Source organism: Sardina pilchardus, chromosome 1, assembly GCF_963854185.1.
Source record: "Sardina pilchardus chromosome 1, fSarPil1.1, whole genome shotgun sequence".
Lineage (NCBI taxonomy): Eukaryota > Metazoa > Chordata > Actinopteri > Clupeiformes > Clupeidae > Sardina > Sardina pilchardus.
Genome location: NC_084994.1, coordinates 3,306,153 through 3,328,207, shown reverse-complemented (window position 1 = coordinate 3,328,207; position 22,055 = coordinate 3,306,153). Strand labels below are relative to the sequence as shown.

The following is a 22,055-nucleotide window of genomic DNA, read 5'->3' as shown; positions in this document are numbered from 1 at the left end:
TCTTTACGGCAGTATGCATATCGGCTACTAAATGCGCACAGGACAGGCTTTACTGCAGTATGCATATCGGCTACTAAATGCACACAGGACAGCCTTCACTGATATCGGCTACTAAATGCACACAGGCTATTCTTCACTGCAGTAGGCATATCGGGTACTAAATGCGCACAGGACAGGCTTTACTGCAGTAGGCATATTGGCTACTAAATACACACAGGATAGCCTTCACTGCAGTAGGCATATCGGCTAAATGCACACAGGACAGCCTTTTAAAAGTCACATATTATATTGGCACAGCATGTTGCCCCAGTTTGTCTGCAATTCAATGTTTCTTACTGGAATCAATTTAGCCTACGCAGACCTGCGAGCATTGAGAATAGCCTAATGGCTGAAACGTCTGCTCAGTAAAACCTTATTCAGCAAAGACTTATGTCTATTTTTTCAGAGTGCGAACCTTTTCTGCCTTCCTTCACCTACGCAGACCTCCCAACCTGCAAAAAGGAATTTCAGGGATGTGTCCCGAATTTGGCGCTGCTGTTCCTAGATACACTGAATAATTTGATTCGGGAGAAGAGATAAAAGCCCGCCCACACTGAAAATGAATTGAATATAGAATAGAATATATACTTTTTTGATCCCGTGAGGGAAATTCAGTTCTCTGCATTTAACCCAATTTAACCGAATTAGTGAACACACAGCACACAGTGAACACACAGTGAGGTGAATCACACAACCCAGAGCAGTGAGCTGCCTGCCCAACCAGCGGCGCTCGGGGAGCAGTGAGGGGTTAGGTGCCTTGTTCAAGGGCACTTCAGCCATGGTGGACTGGCAGGGATCAAGCCCGAAGCCCTGACCAGTAGGCCACGGCTGCCCCAATTGGATTGGTTGACTTTACGAAACAGGCCAATCAGGATGCTTCATGAGGCACGTACGCACACGCACAGTCCAGCTCCCTTTCCGTCTCTGTCGTGCGCGCGCTTTACAGGTGCTTAGGCGGTTTGGAGTTTTGACTCGTGTGCGCGCTCTTGCTCGCTCGCTCTAGATTCAGGGAGATTTGAAGTAATTTGTGGGCATCAGGGAGCCGCTATCAATATGCGGGGGACTCCCGGACCTTTTGAGAGACTTGGGATGTCTGACCTACCATAAATTCCATTAAGGTTACGATCAAACATCGCTTTCACACGGTAGGACCTCTGAAGTAAAAGAGAAAGTAAATATTCCGACTCCGTGACGCGTCTGTAACTTTGTTTTCTATCAAGGGCAATCAGTTTGTAGCCTAAGGTAAGAAACCCACTATTTATGTGTTAATGGTATCTTCACTTTGCGTTTTCAGTTTGTGGAATATGTGGAATAAATATATTAGAATTTCATTGCACGAACTTGAAGGTTTTTTTCGACGGACATTTCCGCCTTTAGGGTAGTCCCAAATCCATCGGCTAGTCCTGGCCTGGCCCCAACAAACCATTCGTAAATGCGGGCAATTACTAACATCACATATAAGCCTAGGCTACTGAATAAATCATATTGTTTAATCTAACTCAATTGTAACATCATACATCGAACCTACTCCTTTGCCAAGGGCCAAATTATGGAATCGAGCCCAAAATCGTCGTACATAACCGGCTATATTCTACTACTGGCGCTAGCTTATGGCCAGCGAGGGCTGAGGTTTAGCATGGACCATAGGGACCAGTGATGCGCGGGCTGATCCAAATCGAGCGGGCGACCGCGGTCACCCGCGGTCACCCGCGGTTATGGGTCAAGAAAAAATATTTTTAATGATATGCGGGTCATGTTTGGTCGGGTCGGTAAAAAAAATTAATTGTCATTTATATCGTACATAATTGTCTTTAGAAGAAAAAGACATAAGTTGCAGCATTCCCACTGAAACGCGATTCTATCCCCCACATTTTGTCACGAACATGTAGAAATGCACTTGTTGTTTCTGCGTAGACAGACCCTCGGCTACACTTGACATGCAGTTGTGTTCTGTTCTCAGAGCATATGCTTTCTCTGTCTATGATCTGCAGCTTTTATCTCGAACTGCTGGCCTCTACAGAAAGTGGCAGAATCGTCTACTGAGCAGCGAAGTTGCCGATGCAATGCGTGTTTCTCAAGTCTGATAATTTCCAGCAAGATCGAATGGTATTATGGAAAGAAAAATAAACTAAAAGTTTCCCAAATCAGGAAATATTTCTTAATTTAATGTCATCAAGGCATATAGCCTACAATTATGAGCATGCAATATGTGCGTCCTTGCGCAACTTATAGGCCTAGTGGCTCGTTGGAAAGCCCCACGTCTGCTCTTCCCCACGTCGTGCAATAAAGGTTTCATCTCGCTGCAATTTATAATCGCGGAGCAATGGACTTTTGGTCCATTGATGAAGACGTTAATAAAGAGTTTCTTAATAATATTCTATGCCTGCATTTCATGCTTGGGAGAGCTTCAAGGCATTCATGTGAGGAACGGCTGAAACAGAATTTGTATAGGAAAATCCTAGGCTAATTATGTTCAATGTTGAGTCAAACAGCCACATTTTTGGATGAATGCTGACACGGAACAAAAAAAAGGTAGACTAAATGCATGTTTCCCAAATTCTGAGCAATTATAGGCTATATATAATTAGGCAATATAGGCTATATTATTGTTTTACATGCATATGAGATACCAATTTTGCATAGCTCAATGACACTACGACTAAGTTAGACTAGGCTACTTTTTACAATAAGCGGGTCGGGAAGCGGGTCGGGTCCTGTATTTCAATATTTTTTTTTTGCGGTCCGAGTTGCAGTCGGGTTAGTTGTAAACGGCGGGGCGGGGCGGGGCGTTCAGACACGTACCCGCGCATCACTGATAGGGACATGTCCAGTAGCCTACTTTGGGATGACGAAATTGCCGCTACCAACACTATAGCAAAGTCATTCGTATATTTATTTTGGTTGGAAGTCATTCCTTCCGATAGATCATCTTAAAGTGCGCCAGTAAAACCACTTTTGATATTGTCATTTGATTGGCTGAAACCAAAGGAGATTTAGCTGACGCTCATGAAAGTGTCCAACCAAAGGCTAGGCCTGTTGTGTTAGTAGCAGACACTGTATGAGATAAGGTGTGTGGACAACAGAGGCGATTGCTCATTGAGTGCAGGGGAGGCTCAGCCTCCTCTAAAATATCACGGAAAATTGCATGAAATAATGCCTATTATGAGCTACATTAGCAAGCCTAATATTCCAACTAGAACATGCTAAAAACGTGTTCAACTTCATGGCTATATCGTTATAGTTTTGTTTTGCAACAAGGTTTTGCCTGTCATCTATCGTGATTTCGCACGTCTAATGCATTGCTGTGACGACACGATCCATTAAAATCCCCATAGAGGCTCGGCCTCACTGGACTTGGATGGCATTACGGAGTGGGCTGGTCTCAGTGCAGGAAAAGCTAGATGAATATTGGATAAACACCGCAAAATCGTCAGGCTACTGTTTGGTCTATTCTGTTTAGGATATATTTCCCCCTCAAATAACAATATAGCAGCAATAATAATAATTTAATAGTTGACCATTTTTATCAGAGCTTCCCCTATTCCAATGAGCAGCAACCGCCACTGGTGGACAATGATCTATCAGCCATTGACCTCGATCTGTACGGAGTAGACTAATGAAGGCAGCACTAAGGCACGTGAGGAAAAGTAGAATTAACCAAATCAGTCCACTATTTCAGATGTTTCTGTTGCTGTGACTGCTGTAAGAACACCATCTTCAACTGTTCTGTTTACACATTTGTTTACGTTTGTGTTTTTCTTCATGTTGTTGAGCTTCTTTCATCATCTCATATTTGGTATGTTTCTTCATCTTATCAAAGTGCTAAAAACAAAGATAGCAGGTCATGTACAGTATGCGGTGACACATGAAACAAGAGGTAAAGCTGCATATGTGTCTCATGTCCATTCCCAGAGAGACTCTCCCACTGCTACTAGGATGAGTGTCTCTCAGGAGAGAGAGGAGGCTGCAGGTCCCAGTAAAACACCCAGACCAGAGTCTGCAGCACACAGCTGTGTGCAACAAAGCAGCAAAGCAACACACTCTGATGGAGGGTAAGTGAATCCACAGATGCAGTACACATCATAGCTGCCCCCACACCCTCTCTGTTCTCTGGTGCATTGGTGCCTCATTGTCTGTGTTTGGAATCATTTGGTGCCTGTCTGTGTTGGCAGTAAACTTGTAAACTGCACAAATAAATCCAAGTGTTCATGGGAGCAGCAGTAGAAAGAGAATTCAATAGCAATAGTGGACATTAGACTGATAATACCATCACTGCAAGTTGCCTACACTGCTGTGAACCTTTTGTAGTTTTGTGTGTGTGTGTGTGTGTGTGTGTGTGTGTGTGAGTGTGTGTGTGTGTGTGTGGTGCTGCAGAGTAAGTAAAGGTCTACCCTCTCCCTAAATGATGAACATCATGTAGATCTGTGTGTGTTAAGAAAACAACACCATTATTTACTCAGTGAGTTGATGTTAATCAGTTTCTTGTGTCTCCTTATGTAATCAGCCCACAGACACACAGACCTCCATCTCCAGTACCCAGCTGTGTGTCCATGAAGAGTGATCGGTCCATGGAGGATATGCCCTTCTTCAGCGGTGAACCAGTTCCATCAGGTGTAGAGTGAGTAGTTATCAGTCTGTAGTTTTTATAAGTTATAAGCTATTTAGAAATGTCACTAACATGCAATACCACACACACACACACACACACACACACACACACACACACACACACACACACACACACACACACACACACACACTGTGGAAATGAGATGGTTGAGATAAATTAAGAAAAGTGAATGTAAGAATTCATAGCTTCTCATCAGTGACAAAGTAAAGTTTTAACCTGCAGTCCCTATATGATGGACACCATGTAGATATATATGTGTTTAGAAAACAACACCATATGCTTATTCACTCAATAAGGTTGATGTTAATCCGTTTCTTGTGTCTCCTTATGTAACCAGCCCACAGACACACAAACCTCCATCTCCAGTACCCAGCTGTGTGTCCATGAAGAGTGATCAGTCCATGGATGCTATGCCCTTCTTCAGCGGTGAACCAGTTCCATCAGGTGTAGAGTGAGTAGTTATTAGTCTGTAGTTTTTATAGGTTGTTTAGAAATGTCACTGACATACAATACCATGAACATGCATGCACACACACAAACTATGGAAATGAGATGGTTGAGATAAGTTTAAAAAAAAAGTAAATGTAAGAACTTCTAGCTCCGCATCAGTGACAAAGTTCTAACCTGCTCTCCTAAGGATGAACATAATGTATGTGTTAAGTGCCCAGCTGTGTGTCCATGAAGAGTGATTGGTCCAAGGGTTATGTGCCCTTCTTCAGCAGTGAGCCAGCTCCATCAGGTCTAGAGTGAGTAGTTATCAGTCTGTACACAGAGACAGACACTGACACAACAATAAAAGTGAGAAAGAGAAAGGTCTAATCTAGGGCTGCACGATATACTGTATCTAGAATATATTGTTATCGCGATATCAACGCTTGCGATAGACATACTGCAAGAATTACTTAATCTTCGATAAAATTTGATATATTTTCTGTGCCGTGCATTCCACACAGTCTATGGCACAGGTGTCAAATGCGGCCCGCAACATAATTTCATATGGCCCGTGAGAGCTTAAAGGATCTGATAGGCTATGTGGCCCGCGAGCGCTTAAAAGGTCTGATACGGATTTTGCGTATAGGCAATGATACACTGCAATACAATGCACGCGTGTGAGACTGACAGGGAGGCCACATCAACCACCTTCCATGATCAGTGCAACTGGCTACATCAGATGTGATAGCAACGCGTAGGCTACGTGTGAAAACAAAATAGAGTAGCCTATTCTAAACTATTTTAGCAAACGGAGCACCTAAATTACGCGCTCGATTTAGCCTGCCTGTGAAACGCATAATAGTTTGAAATGCGTTTGCTTCTTTGAGAGGGGAATCGATGCAAGTTACTTTGATTTCAATTGGTAGTTGCAAACTACGTGATATGTTTACGTCTACGTTTAAAAAGCATGTAGGCTATAGCCTAATTGTGTGTAGTCCTATTATCCAAAAAATCCAACTCCAAGTCCTTGCGAATCGAGCAAGTGATTGTTTCGCCAAAAGCGAAAGTAAGCCTTTCTTCCGACCGAGAAGAGGTGCATTCAGATCAGGCAAGCAGAGGTAGGCTTAAAGTTTGTGGTAATCGCTGTTGCTTTGCATTTTCATTTCAGTTAAAAACGAACAACGCAGAATCCACACAACACCTTTCAACTTTAAAACTTCAAAGAAAAGTCCACCGGGACCGTTCGCTTCTATGTGTATGGGACGTTGTAGTGACGCATTTCATATGGATGGACTTTTTGACATGTCAGTTAGCCTACTCGTTTGCTAGATGTCAAACTGAATTTCGTTACTGGTATTTCACTTGTGCAATGACAGTAAAGTTGAATATACTCGAATCTAAAAACTCAGATATATGGAAAAAAAAATGGCATGACCTCTTCCTGACTGACCAGTGACCCTCATTGAAAGTCAAACTGGAACTGACAGTGGTTTTTGTTTTGTTTTTACAAAACACAACAACCAAAAAAACAACATGTTGGAATGGAATCAATGCATTTCTTTTTTAATAGTCTGCATCAGTCTATGCTAGAAGCAAGTAGAATGGAGAAAAACATGAAATATTGAAATTTCTCAAGTTTTATTGTTATCGCAGTACTCAATAATGTTATCGAATATCGCATGTTTTCCTAATATCGTGCAGCCCTAGTCTAATCCAGTCACATTAATAAGCAATAAGCCCCGAGAGTTTACACTGATTTTAGAACAGCTAAGGGGCGTTGTTAGGCATGACGCGAAGCGTAGCAACATCGAGACGCAGCTACTGTAACTTTTGCGCAAGTGTAACCGACTCTAATCAGTCAGTTGCATGATTTATGAAATAATAGTCTTTATATGGCTAGAAGTAATGCAGGACAGGTGAAGAGTAGATTTGTCAGCACTTTATTCCTGTAGACAACAGACAGGGCAGTCAGTCACACACACGCGCGGTTGATAGCAGAGGTAGCTGGCATCCCCTTTCCAGACTTCCAAACGTGAGAAAACAAACATAATGCATACTTGGGGTGTCACGATTCTCCAAATCCTCTATTCGATTTAAAGCAACACTAAGGAGTTTTTCATACCTTAAAATAATGTTTCCAAAATCATTTCAGCGGTTCATCAACTCGTAACAGGGTGAACGGCACTTCTGCTTTCACTTCGCGGCCCTCTATGAGCTATAACCGCACTATGTAACTTTACGAGGTGGGGTAGTGTAATTTGATTAAATAAGACATCAGAAACTACACATTTTACTTGCTTTGATGTCGCAATACATCATAAAATCATGCAACATATTCTACCGTGTCTGTTATTTGCTGGATAAACAAATAGCGTGTGTGTAGGGTTGGGTATTGAAAGGGTATATTTCGATACCGGTGCCAAATCGATACTTTCAAAACGGTGCCGGTTCCTAAACGGTAATTAAATCGGTACTTAAAAAAAAAAAAAAAAAAGAAGTTTTTATGATGATTTTTTTTTCAAGAACCAACCAACAATATTTTAAGCTAAAAGCTTTCATAATAGGCCTATACAAATAATAAAACAAAAAAATCACATATTATTACACATATTATAGCCTAAGGCCTAGGTGAAATTTGACCAACAGCATATTAAGCAGTAGCCTACCTTGAAAACCACAAAACATGAAAGACTTGACTGTTTGCAACTTTGCACTTTTTTCTTCATTCTACCTAATCTGGTATTCCTATGAGCATGAATGTATTGAATTGTAGCCTATAGTAGGCCTACATGTAATGGGAGGGTAGGCTGTATGTTTTGTGTGGGTCCCTCACCCTACTATGGGGTGGACAGAAGAATGGGGATGAGTGATTGTGTGTCTGCAATGTCTTACATTATTAGCCCTAGCCTATATTCTTTTTGTAGGCTACCTTGAGGCTTATGATCCAATTTCGTTGTATTCTGTGCAATGACATTAAGTATTCAATTCAATTCAATTCAAAATAAATAACCCAATGTTTAATGTATTTTTAACAGGTCATGTTACATGTAATGCATTCATTTCTCATAAACATCGCATTTATCTATCGTTACTTTTTTGGTAACCGACTAAACAGCAACCACATAGGCCTACTAAGAGGTTGATAGGCTACTCAATGCCGTCTTACAGAGAAAAATACGTCATACTTCCACGTTTTACTAACCGGTCATGCCATGGAAAGCATGCATATCTCATCAACTTCGCAATCTATAGTTAGGCTACCAGTTAAACAGCAACACATGGATGATCCCCTTCTGCTGTTTAATCGTGTATCACTACACTAGTAGGCTATGTAAATATACATATGTAGGCTTTATTAATTTTACAGACCTGTAATTGACTTTTACCCATAGACAGTAAAAGTCTGCTTAAGAAACGTCTCTGCTAAAAGCATGAGTTTTCCGTCCATATCAACTGTTGCCAGAGTAAACAAAACGATTCAACTAGCATTGCACTGCAGACGTTGACTAGCATTTTAAACAGCTAGTTTCTGCCGTTTTTATGGGACAACTGATCATATCATTCTCCTGTTATGCATCTCATTAACGTTTGCTTTTGCAAGCAACCCATTGTTGATGATACATCCTTGGTTCGGTTCAGAACTGGTGGAAATGCGGGCAGGTTCACTAGCACCACGGTTCAAAGACTTTCGAACGGCTGCACCTAGTCAACAACACCAGGTTAGCTGTCAATAGAAAACAGCCTTCAGTGGTGTGTGCACTGACGCTGCCGTTTTAAGAGTGGACACCAGTGAGCGCGATTAAGCAGCTGCATATTTAATACCGAAATGAGGCACCGAAATTCACATTGTATTTCGGGATGGTTACTACCGTTGATGTTCGCCCCGAATACGTACTTGTACCGAGTGTCGGTACCCAACCCTACGTGTGTGTGACAGTGAAAAGTGGTTTAGTGTTGCTTTAATTTTCGATTGTAGAGCCACGATTCGATTCAAGTTTCGATCTTTTTTATCAATGCATTCCTTATGTCATTACTATTTATTTTTGCCCTTTTCCTATTCTGCTTCGGGGGGCTTTTATTGTGAAAGCCATTTTTATTTTGAAACCGTTCCAAACGTGAACATAGACATGTGAGCATACTCAGCATAGTGAAATTAAGCAACACAGAATGATAATTTGAATGTTTGTGCACACTCTGAAGAGACACAAGGTTAGTGTTCATGGAATAAGTACTTATCAATGTGCATTTTCAGTCACTTTGGACTGTAGGCTACCTAGATCATCTTTTTACTTGCTAGTTGAGAAGGCTAAATTGGTGTTAGGCTAACTGACGTGAATAAACGCAAAAATACTTCCACACCCGTGATTAACAAGAGGGCCTTCGATTTAATTTCGGTCAGTTGATGTGCATTTTTTAACTAACTTCAGCCTAAAATTTGAGGAGAGTTGATGCTGCAGTTTAACACGTGTGTGGTTTTGCGTCTTGGGCATACTTGCTGGACGTGACATTGGGGATGTGGCTGCGTCATCGTCGATTCTACTTTTGAGTTCGAAGTTTGAGATTGAGATGTAATTTCGATCGATTTCGATTAAAAGCAACACCATGGAAGTTTTGCTCTCTGGGTCCCCCTACAGTTGGGAAACAGTATTGTCTTCTACTGCTGTCGTAAAATCTGTCACGGTTACACCAGAAGCAAGTTAGACGTAGCTGCACATTAAATATTAAATTATGTGGTACTACGATACCAGTTATGTGATACATTTGTAAAACCAGGCTGTCAGGTCTGTGCACGTTCTCGGTATTGGGATGTTGGTCTTTGTTGGTCAATTACTTATTTAAAAAAAAAAAAACGATTACAATATTTATGAGCAATAGCGTAGCCTATAGGGTGGTCTTTTTAGTGTCTCTATAAAATAAAAAAAATTGGATGGACACCAGATATTGTATGCTATGGTATTCACGTGCATAGTGGCATATATTGTATGCTATGGTATTCACGTCCATAGGGGCATATATTGTATGCTATGGTATTCACGTCCATAGGGGCATATATTGTATGCTATGGTATTCACGTCCATAGTGGCATATATTGTATGCTATGGTATTCACGTCCATAGTGGCATATATTTGCGCCCAAAATGTTTGGAGAGGCAGAGCGTGTAATATGATGACAGAATCTTATGATAACTTTGTTTTTAAAGATAATTGTTTGGTCAGTAGCCTATAGGCGGTAGATTTACACGTTGAGCTATAACTAGCACACATAACCAGCTCCTGAGCAGTTTGGTTGGCAGCATGACACTATATGAGAGCTAAGATACACATGCATTTGTTGACAAGCCGAATTCTGCAGGAGTTCTCACGTCTTGGGCAAACTCGGACTGCCTGCGTTGCGTGTGAAATGTATATTCCAGGTAGCCTACAGTAGCCTATAACATACATTTCAGCATATCATCATATGAATATAAATTTCATAGGTTTTATTTTTTTCAAACGCCAAAAGATCACGTAGCTCATGTTTATAATAAGGCAGCGTCCTTATACTTACAGGATGAATATAATTAAATTGTTTGTAGGCCTATGGTAATGGCATAGGCTATATGGTCAATATTATAATATGAAGCCATCTGCAAAGTAAAAAAGTCGATTTGCATTATAGCCTGTGGCAAGACACTTTCACCAGAAAAGTAAATAAACAAACATGACTCAGTCATTAGGTTAGTTAGCCTAAAATATTATTTCTATCTAATCGTGATTTACTTTCAAGAATGTAGGCTAGCCCCTACCAAACGTGTAGGCCTACACCCCGTTTAGACATAGGCTTAAGCTACTGACTGTTTTTTGTCCTAATATAAAAGGGGCTTCGTCATAAATCGCTACTTCAACATCACTTGAATCAGAACACTTTTGGTTTCGTTGCTGCTTCGGCCATCAACTGTCTATTCAACATGCACACTATTGGGCTCCCACTGAATTTGAGGAAGTGGTGGGGGAAGTGTAGCCTATGCCGTAAAGCAGTCGAATTTTGTAGTTCTTTGGTTCGTACCGGTTCGTACCCGAACCCCAAAGTTCCGTAGTGCCAGTAAAAGCGATACAGACACCGCCAGGCTATGGCAGATGTGTCATTCAACCTATTGTAAATCGATGTACCATCACAAGGGTCTTAGAAATGTATTATAAAGGTTGAAAAACTACATGGTGTTGCGAAATTGTGACACCCTTAATGCATACAGTAAGCTAGAGCATGCTAAATACTGTTCAGTAACCTATATTAGCTGTTAAATAATTGAATAAATGAGATGGTATAGTAGGGTAATATACAACTTACAAACAAAAGACATGAAATAAACCATACAGTAAAAATACACATGACAAATCTTAGTTTTATACATTTTCTAAGGCAAACATACTTGGAAGACAACAGACAGGGCAGTCAGTCACACACACACGTGGTTGATATGAAGCAAATAGCTGGCATCTTGAAGGTAATGCACCCGTTAAATGGCTATTCAGACATTTGATCCATTTACACCGAATTACTATGCTCATTTGCATAAACGATCTCAAAAGAATTAGCTGAGGTGTCATAAAATATCCTTACATCAAATAACAATGATAATATATATATATAACAAATAAGGAATACACAAAGTTAAGACCATTCACACTTGCAGGATTTATAAAGCCAGCTTACCCCTTTCCAGTCTTCCAAACGTGAGAAAGTCTGTAGGTATGCAATACCAATTAATGCCCCCTCAGAAACTAGGGATGGGCATTCGATTAAATTTTCTTAGTCGATCGTCGGGAGAATTAACGATCAACTATCAATTAATCATTAATATTTTTATATTAAAATTAATTATTTATTTTATAAAAAATATAATGAAAATACAAAACCACAACGTGTTTGTTGCGTAGTGTGAGTCTTGAAGCAATGAAATCATTGCCATTGTGTGGCAACAATTAAACATTTTACCAGTCAGGGGCAATATTTCAAGCCATTCTCAGTTCCCTGCGAGTTTGTTTTGATTGCGCTCAGTTTCAACCTAGCATCAACTCGAATTTAGCATGGACATTTATTGAAACCAGCATATCGCATTCTGTCACAACATAGCTACTATCACCAGACTGGTATCTCACTACAGCTCCTGCTTCTTTTCTTCGTAGTGAGATTCTACCCGTTTGGTAGGCTAAATAGTTACAGGATGCACTGCTATATTTATTCAAGTGGTAGGCTAGTTTGAGTGTGGCGGTGTTGTACTTCACTTTGGACAAAGGCGTCTGCTAAATAGCATAACCATACACGTTGTTATAGTGCGTGCAGCAAACAGTCACTTTAAAAATTAAAATGGTCCCACGCCACACTTCACCGTGACCCCTTCATGATTGGCTACTACTGAAATCAAAACGGAAACTCGCAGTTAACTGAGAATGGCGTTAAACATTTCCCCCGGCTGGCAAAATGTTTAATTGTTGACACGCAGTGAAATTAATATCATTGTTTCAAGATACACACTATGCAACGCAACGCACAACTGTTTAATCGATTACAAATATATGTTATCGACGAAATTCTTAATGATCAATCCTCGATCGTCGATTAATTATGCCCATCCCTATCAGAAACAATAACAAACTATGAGTGGAACCATTAAGAGTTTACAAAATAGACAAAACTTTATTAATACTAAATTATGACTGCTACTCAAGTTGTGGTAGCACATTACTTAAGAACGAAATGCGGTCAAGGTGTATGTTTGTGTTGGATTTTACAACGGTATCGAACATGATAATAATAATCAAGGACTGTAACTATCCGTTTTAGAATGTAGCTTTATTCTCACACACACACACACACACACACACACACACACACACACACACACACACACACACACACACACACACACACACATTGCTTTTGACCTTGCTCCTTATATGCACACTGTGAATATGATTGCGTATATATAATTTATTAACATATTGGAACCAGATGCAGATCAAATAAAGTGCACATTTTAATCAGTAAATTATCTGAGGAGCAGTTACTGCATTAGTCCAAGTGTTGTTTGCCTGATGTCCCTGCAGGTTAAGGGCTGATCTGACCCAGGATCTAGGACCCAGGAGACACCTGCACACTGGACATACACCAGGCAGAAAGAGGGAACTAGGTGAGAATACATTTTGGATTTGATCAGGTTTTATTTCCTAGTGCTTGTGGATGTAGGCCTATTCATGAGAATATGAATCATTTTTATTATTGACTTTAATGATGACTTTTAAATGACTTGTTTTTGTCATTTGTAAACAGATGAGGACCTGAGGAGAGTTATAAAGAATCACAAAGCCAGTTTGAAGAGGAGGTTTGAGAACATATCTGAAGGCATCATCAAACCAGGAGCTGAGATACTCCTCAATAAGATCTACACAGAGCTCTACATCACAGGAGGGGAGAGTGAAGGGGTGAATAAGGAACATGAGGTTTGGCAGGTAGAGTCAGCGTCCAGATCTCAAAACACAGAGGACACACCAATCAACTGCAACGACATCTTTAAGCCCTTACCTGGACAGGAGAAGCACATCAGAACTGTGATGACCAAAGGTGTTGCTGGAATCGGAAAAACTGTCTCAGTGCAAAAGTTCATTCTTGATTGGACAGATGGGTTAGCCAATCAGGATGTAGATTTTATGTTTCCCCTTTCTTTCCGTGAGCTGAATCTGGTCAAAGGCGATCAGTACAGTTTTAACAGGCTCCTGCTTGACTTCCACCCTGAGCTTAAGAAGCTGAATGATGCTGAAGGATATAAAGACTGTCAGGTTGTGTTCATCTTTGATGGTTTGGATGAGAGTCGGTTGACTCTGGACCTGGAGCAGATCAGTGAGTTGTCTGATGTGAAAGAAACATCATCAGTGGATGTTCTGATGACGAGCCTCATTCAGGGAACTCTGCTTCCCTCTGCACTCATCTGGATAACCTCAAGACCAGCTGCAGCCAGTCAGATTCCTGATCAGTTCATCGACCAGGTAACAGAAGTACGAGGATTCAATGACCCACAGAAGGAAGAATACTTCAGGAAGAGAATCAGAGATGAGAGTCAGGTCAACAAAATCATCTCACACATTCAGACATCCAAGAGTCTCCATATTATGTGCCACATTCCAGTCTTTTGTTGGATTGCAGCTACCGTACTTCAGCAGATGCTGGAAAAGAAAAACATCAAAGACATTCCCAAAACGCTGACTGAGCTGTTCATACACTTCTTGCTCATCCAAACAACAAGAAAGGATCAGAAGTATCAGAGTGGATCTGAAACAGATACAAAGAAACTTCTAGAATCTCAGAGGATAATTTTACTGAAGCTGGCAGAACTGGCTTTCAAGAATCTAGAGAATGGCAACCTCATGTTTTATGAGGAAGACCTGAGAGAGTGTGGCATTGATGTCAGTGAAGCCTCAGTGTACTCTGGCATGTGCACTGAGATCTTCAAGACAGAAACTGTGGAATCTCAAAAGAAGAAGGTCTACTGCTTTGTGCATCTGAGTGTCCAGGAGTTTCTGGCAGCTGTGTTTGTGTTTCACTCATTTTTAGCTAAGAACCATGAGGCATTGGAATCCCTCTTCAGTGATGAGCGTAGAGATGAACTCAATCCATCAATGTTATATTCTCTTCAATCAGCACTACGATTAAAACCTCAAGACAACTTACATGTTTTACTGAAGAGTGCAGTTGATAAGGCTTTGGAGAGCCAGAACGGACACCTGGATCTCTTCCTTCGCTTCCTTATGGGCATTTCTGTGGAGAGCAATCACAAACTTCTGCAAGGTCTACTGAGCAACACACACGACAGCTCTCTTAGTATTAAAGAAACATGTCAGTATATGAAGAAGCTCAACAGAGAAGGTCTCTCTCCTGAACGATGCATCAATCTTTTCCACTGCTTATTTGAAATGAATGATGATTCCATGCACAAAGAAATTCAGACATACTTGTCTTCACCAAAGAACATCAAACAGAAGTTGTCTCCTGCCCACTGTTCAGCACTGGCCCACATGCTTCTGATGTCTGAGGAGGTGCTGGATGAGATTGAGCTGAAGAAATACAACACATCAGATGAGGGACGTAGGAGACTGATCCCAGCTTTGAGGTGTTGCAGAAAGGCACGGTGAGTTTCTGATGGAGATACTGTGCTAATTATAGGGACTAAATATAATGTTGAAGTCCCTAGTCTACTACCACCTGGGGTGAACCCAGACTAACCTGTTAGCAAATTTGAATTTGGAATTTTTCAGTAAGGAAGGATGATTACCTGTGAAAGATCACTTGATTGTGCTGATTTATTTGGACAGCTTGTGTCCCATTTATCCATTTCTGCAATATTTTATATTTGTTGTGTTGTTATGCAGACTTGCTGAGTGCAATCTCTCAGAGAAGTCCTGTGGAATTGTGGCTGCTGCTCTACAGTCACCAAACTCCCTGATAGAGCTGGACCTGAGTCATAATGACCTGGGAGATTCTGGAGTCCATCTTCTCTCTAAAGGACTGTCTGGTCCCCACTGCAAACTGCAGACCTTAAGGTTGGTCAGACATACATATATTTTTATATATTTTTTTATACTTTTTTGATCCTGTGAGGGAAATTCAGTCTGCATTTAACCCAATTTAACCGAATTAGTGAACACACACAGCACACAGTGAACACACAGTGAGGTGAATCACACACTAACCCAGAGCAGTGAGCTGCCTGCCCAACCAGCGGCGCTCGGGGAGCAGTGGGGGTTAGGTGCCTTGCTCAAGGGCACTTCAGCTGTGCACTGGTCGGGCTGGCAACCCTCCGGTTACAAGCTCAAAGCCCTAACCAGTAGGCCACAGCTGCCCTAAAAGACATTAGGATTATTATTATGAGCATAGCACATTATGGTTTGGATGGTGTTTTATATGTGTACGCTGCAAAACCTGTACACACTTGCAAAACACCAGTCCAATATGCAGAAGAAATGTGCGTGCGTGTGTGTGTGTGCGTGCGTGTGTTGTGTGTTGGGATGGATGGGTGTCCTGATGAGCTCAGCCAATTGTGTTCTGTAGTTCTACTGCAGTGGCTTCTATTATAACAGCATCAGTAGCATAGACAAGGGAAGGGAAGGATGACCGTAAGCTTTCAGTTCCCCTGCACCTCAAGCCAAAATGCACCCCATGAATGAGCAAAGGCTAATACGCTTTAAATCTCTATGATTTTATGAGCTCTCCCTGTTGTTCTCTCTTGTAGTGGACATGTCTAACCCAAAACAATCTCTTTCTTGGCTGCATGTAACTATTATATATATTATATATAAACAACTCCAGAATTCACTCTGAAGTCAATAGGCTACAGCACAGGTGTCAAACTCAAGGCCCGCGGGCCAAATGCGGCCCGCCACATCATTTCATATGGCCCGCGAGAGCTTACAGGGTCTGATGCAGTATGTGGCCCGCGAGAGCTTTAAAGGTCTGATACAGTTTTTGCGTATATGCAATAGTGCAATACAATGCACGCACGTGAGACTGACAGGGAGGCAACATCAACCACCTTCCTCTATGATCAGTGTAACTGGCTACATCAGATGTGATAGCAACGCGAACGTGTGAAAACAAAATAGACCAGTATTCTAAACTATTTTAGCGAACGGAGCGCCTAAATTACGCGCTCGGTTTAGCCTGCCTGTGAAACGCATGATTGTTTGAAGTGCGTGTGGTTCTTTGAGAGGGGAATAGATGTAAGTTACTTTGATTTCAATTGGTAGTTGTAAACTACGTGATACGTTTACGTCTACGTTTAAAAAGCATACATAATTGTGTGTAGTCCTATCCAAAAAAATCCAGCTTCAAAACCTTGGTAATCGAGCAAATGATTGTTTGGCCAAAAGTGAGCCTTTTCCGACCGAGAAAATGTGCATTCAGATCAGGCAAGCATAGGTAGGCTAGAAGTTTGTTGTAATCCTGTTGCTTTGCATTTTCATTTCGGTTCAAAACGAGCAACGTAGAATCCACACAACACCTTTCAACTTCAAAGAAAAAGTCCACCGGGACCGCTTCTACTGTATGTGTATAGAACGGTGTAGTGATGCACTTTTTGACATGTCAGTTTGTTTGCATCACTGGCTAGATGTAAAACTGCATTTCGTTACTGGTATTTCGCTTGTGCAATGACAGTTAAGTTGAATATACTCGAATCTAAAAAAAAAAAAATCCATGGCATGACCTCTTCCTGACTGACCAGTGACCCTCATTGAAAAGTCAAACTGTATGGAACTGACAGAGGTTTTTGTTTTGTTTTTACAAACGTAACAATAATAAAAAGAACATGTCATGCTGATACCTTTTGCTCTTCTTGATTTTAGGGAAGTTTTATTCCGATGCTAAAGATTTTGTGGCTGGTGCTACAAATCTTATAGTTACATCTGGCCCTTTGAGGGCAACCATTGTGCTGATGTGGCCCTCGGTGAAAATGAGTTTGACACCCCTGGGCTACAGTCTTTTGAAAGTGTGTTAACATGTGTGACGTGAGCACGAAACAGAATGAGAAATATTTTAGATAATTGCATGGAACTCAGTGTTGACGTGTTTTTTTTGCACTGGGATTTCATGACATATCTGGTGTGTACATTATTTTAATTGTAAAAGAGTACAGACTGACCCCTGAGGGTTTGCTGTGACAGTTTTAGATTGACTGTCTCTTAATTCAATTCAAGGCTGCTTTATTAGCGTGACTGTAAGTACAGTGTTGCCAAAGCACAAGCAAAACAGCATAACTGTTTCTACAGTTACAACTAACTCTCTCTCTCTCTCTCTCTCTCGCTCTCTCTCTCTCTCTCTCTCTCTCTCTCTCGCTTTCTCTCTCTCTCTCTCTCTCAGGCTCAGTAATTGTAATATTTCAGATGAGGGTTATGTTTGTCTGGCTCTGGCTCTGATGTTAAACCCCTCCTGTGTGAGAGAGCTGGATGTGAACAACAATCATTCTGGAGAATCAGCACAGAAGCTGTTATCTGCTACACTGGAGGATCCTCACCGCAAAGTTGAAGCACTTCAGTATGTACTCTAGAGAATCAGATACATCAATTTGTAGTCTGGATTGATTGATTGATTGATTGATTGATTGATTGATTCTTACATTCATGTAAGTGGATAGAAGATACATGAAATTGCATTTGGTAGCCTAACCCCTACTGTATCATATATACACAGAACAGAACATTTGATTGACAGACTTCAGCAAAAAAACAACTCTACTTCTAAATAAAAAACTACTACTGTCTAGTTAGAACACAGATCAAGAGTGCATTTGAAAGTGGGAAACCCAGGAGTAAATGCACTTCTAATGTAATTCTAGTGTTTAACAAGTAGGCTACAGTATGTGACCTGTTACTGTTACTGCAGAAGGACTAGTTCTCACTACAGGTAACAAATGAATCATGAATCAATCAGCCAATCTAAATGCAGCATCAACTACACTGTTTATAACTTTGTCCTTACAACATTACAACCCTTTCAGGTGTGCAGGTGTGTGCCATGTGCATTGGAAAGTTTTGTACTGGTATTAGTCATGTGTGTGTGTGTGTGTGTGTGTGTGTGTGTGTGCTGATTTATCAGGGCACCTTGTATCCCATTTATCCATCTCTGTAATATTTTATCCCTTCTCATGTTGTTATGCAGACTTGCTAAGTGCAAACTCTCAGAGAAGTCCTGTGGAATTGTGGCTGCTGTTCTACAGTCACCAAACTCCCTGATAGAGCTGGACCTGAGTCACAATGACCTGGGAGATTCTGGAGTCCATCTTCTCTCTAAGGGACTGTCTAGTCCCCACTGCAAACTGCAGACATTAAGGTTGGTGTTAGTCAGACATGTCTTTTTAAAGGACTAGCTTAGCACATTATGGTTTGGTTGGTGTTGTATATGTGTCTTAAGACCTGTACACACCAAGTCCAATTTTTCGCACAGCAAGTTCACACAAAATTGAGCATAGTAGTGGTTTGTGGTTGATAGTGTGCCATAAAGTGACACTTATTAAATTGCTTATACAATTCTGTCCTCTCATAACAGTACCAACCTTTCATGTGTGTGTGTGTGTGTGTGTGTGTGTGTGTGTGTGTGTGTGTGTGTGTGTGTGTGTGTGTGTGTGATTTGGCATGGGAATGACCTGCAACAGATCACTTGATGGTGCTGATTTATCGGGGCACCTTGTATCCCATTTATCCATCTCTGTAATATTTGATCCTTTCCCATGTTGTTATGCAGACTTGCTGAATGCAAACTCTCAGAGAAGTCCTGTGGAATTGTGGCTGCTGTTCTACAGTCACCAAACTCCCTGATAGAGCTGGACCTGAGTCACAATGACCTGGGAGATTCTGGAGTCCATCTTCTCTCTAAGGGACTGTCTAGTCCCCACTGCAAACTGCAGACCTTAAGGTTGGTGTTAGTCAGACATGTCTTTGTAAAGGATTATCATTATGACTAACATGGCACATTATGGTTTGGTTGGTGTTTTATATGTGTCTTAAGACCTGTACACAATAAGGAATTTTTTTTCCAGACAAAACATTCACATGAAATTCAGCAGGTTACTAAACACATGTATTCTATTAGTCTCGTTTGATGTGAAATATCGTATTTAGATAGATAGATAGATAGATAGATAGATACTTTATTGAACTTTATTGATCCGCAAGGGGAAATTCAAGAACAGCGAAGGAGCTCTTGACCAATCAAATAATGATTTCACAGAGTTCCATTGATGTCACAAGTTGAAGGACAATTAGACAAAGCTGACAGAATGGGTTCTCTTGACCATAATGACTAGTCTCATTATAGAGGGGGCCAGCCGTGGCCTACTGGTTTGGGTTTCCAGCTTGTAACCGTAGGGTTCCCCGATCCCGTTCCCCGTTCCCTGTTCCCCGATCCCTTAAAAAATGTGGGCACTGCTCTCCCATGTCACATCCACGGCTGAAGTGCCCTTGAGCAAGGCACCTAACCCCTCACACTCACACACACACACACACACACACACACACACTTGAGCAAGGCACCTAACCCGTCACACACACATACAGTACATACACACACACACACACACACACACACACACACACACGAACTTGAGCAAGGCACCTAACCCCTCACACTCTCTCTCTCACACACACACACACACACACACTTGAGCAAGGCACCTAACCCCTAACACACACACACACACACACACACACACACTTGAGCAAGGCACCTAACCCCTAACACTCACACACACACACACACACACACACACACACACACACTTGAGCAAGGCACCTAACCCCTCTCACACACACACACACACACACACACACACACACACACACACACACACACACACACACACACACACACACACTTGAGCAAGGCACCTAACCCCTCACACTCACACACACACACACACACACACACACACACACACACACACACACACACACACACACACACACACACATACACACTTGAGCAAGGCACCTAACCCCTAACACTCACACACACACACACACACACACACACACACACACACACACACACACACACACACACTTGAGCAAGGCACCTAACCCCTCTCACACACACACACACACACACACACACACACTTGAGCAAGGCACCTAACCCCTCCCTGCTCCCTGAGTGCTGCTGTTGGGTTAGTGTGTGTGTGTATACAGGAAGTAAAGCAGGCAGCTCACTGCTCTGGGTTAGTGTGTGTGTTTATACAGGAAGTAAAGCAGGCAGCTCACTGCTCTGGGTTAGTGTGTGTGTGTATATACAGGAAGTAAAGCAGGCAGCTCACTGTTCTGGGTTAGTGTGTGTGTGTATACAGGAAGTAAAGCAGGCAGCTCACTGCTCTGGGTTAGTGTGTGTGTGTATACAGGAAGTAAAGCAGGCAGCTCACTGCTCTGGGTTAGTGTGTGTGTGTGTATATACAGGAAGTAAAGCAGGCAGCTCACTGCTCTGGGTTAGTGTGTGTGTGTGTGTATACAGGAAGTAAAGCAGGCAGCTCACTGCTCTGGGTTAGTGTGTGTGTGTGTGTGTGTATATACAGGAAGTAAAGCAGGCAGCTCACTGCTCTGGGTTAGTGTGTGTGTGTATACAGGAAGTAAAGCAGGCAGCTCACTGCTCTGGGTTAGTGTGTGTGTGTGTATATACAGGAAGTAAAGCAGGCAGCTCACTGCTCTGGGTTAGTGTGTGCTTCATCTCACTGGCTTCAGCAGCGGCGCTCAAACTCGAACCCCAGTCCAATATGAGGGAGAAAACGGTGTTGTTCTTGTGTTGTGTAGTGGGATGGACTGCAGTGGCCTCTATCATAACATCAGTAGCATAGACAAGGGAAGGGAAGGATGGCCGTAAGCTTTCAGTTCCCCTGCTAGAACTAACTCTCTCTCTCTCTCTCTCTCTCTCTCTCTCTCTCTCTCTCTCTCTCTCTCTCTCTCTCTCTCTCTCTCTCAGGCTCAGTAAGTGTGATATTTCAGATGAAGGTTATGTTTGTCTGGCTCTGGCTCTGATGTTAAACCCCTCCTGTGTGAAAGAGCTGGATGTGGACAACAATCATCCTGGAGAATCAGCACAGAAACTGTTATCTGATACACTGGAGGATCCTCACCGCAAAGTTGAAGCACTTCAGTATGTACTCTAGTGAACTAGAAGCATCAAGTTGTAGTCTGGATTGATTGATTGATATATTACTTAACTGATTTATTGATTTATTCTTACATTCACGCAAGAGAGGATACATGAAATTGCATTCATGCATTCAGTAGCTTAACTGCATAACTGGTACTTTATAATCTCCACACAGAACAGAACATTTGATTGGCAGACTTATACAAAACAAACAAAAACTCTCTTTGAGTAAAAAATGCATTTCCTATTGTCTAGTTAGAACACATACATTAACACATAGACTACAGT

At 41.7% G+C, this 22,055-nt stretch overlaps 2 protein-coding genes across 2 annotated transcripts in view; both read left to right on the top strand.

Annotated features, from left to right (window-relative positions):
- Window positions 1-22,055, top strand: part of LOC134076264 (tripartite motif-containing protein 16-like) — a 50,254-nt gene that overhangs the window by 24,870 nt on the left and 3,329 nt on the right. The window lies entirely within an intron of this gene.
- The window catches only part of LOC134081077 (NACHT, LRR and PYD domains-containing protein 3-like), a 19,016-nt gene continuing 1,530 nt past the window's right edge, over window positions 4,570-22,055 (top strand). Inside the window, exons 1-7 of the mRNA XM_062537547.1 lie at window positions 4,570-4,657; window positions 5,007-5,120; window positions 13,190-13,272; window positions 13,413-15,264; window positions 15,506-15,676; window positions 18,789-18,959; window positions 19,371-19,541. Of these exons, the coding sequence (XP_062393531.1) occupies window positions 4,590-4,657; window positions 5,007-5,120; window positions 13,190-13,272; window positions 13,413-15,264; window positions 15,506-15,676; window positions 18,789-18,959; window positions 19,371-19,541 (2,630 nt within the window). The 5' untranslated portion in view covers window positions 4,570-4,589. The remainder of the gene's footprint in view (window positions 4,658-5,006; window positions 5,121-13,189; window positions 13,273-13,412; window positions 15,265-15,505; window positions 15,677-18,788; window positions 18,960-19,370; window positions 19,542-22,055) is intronic.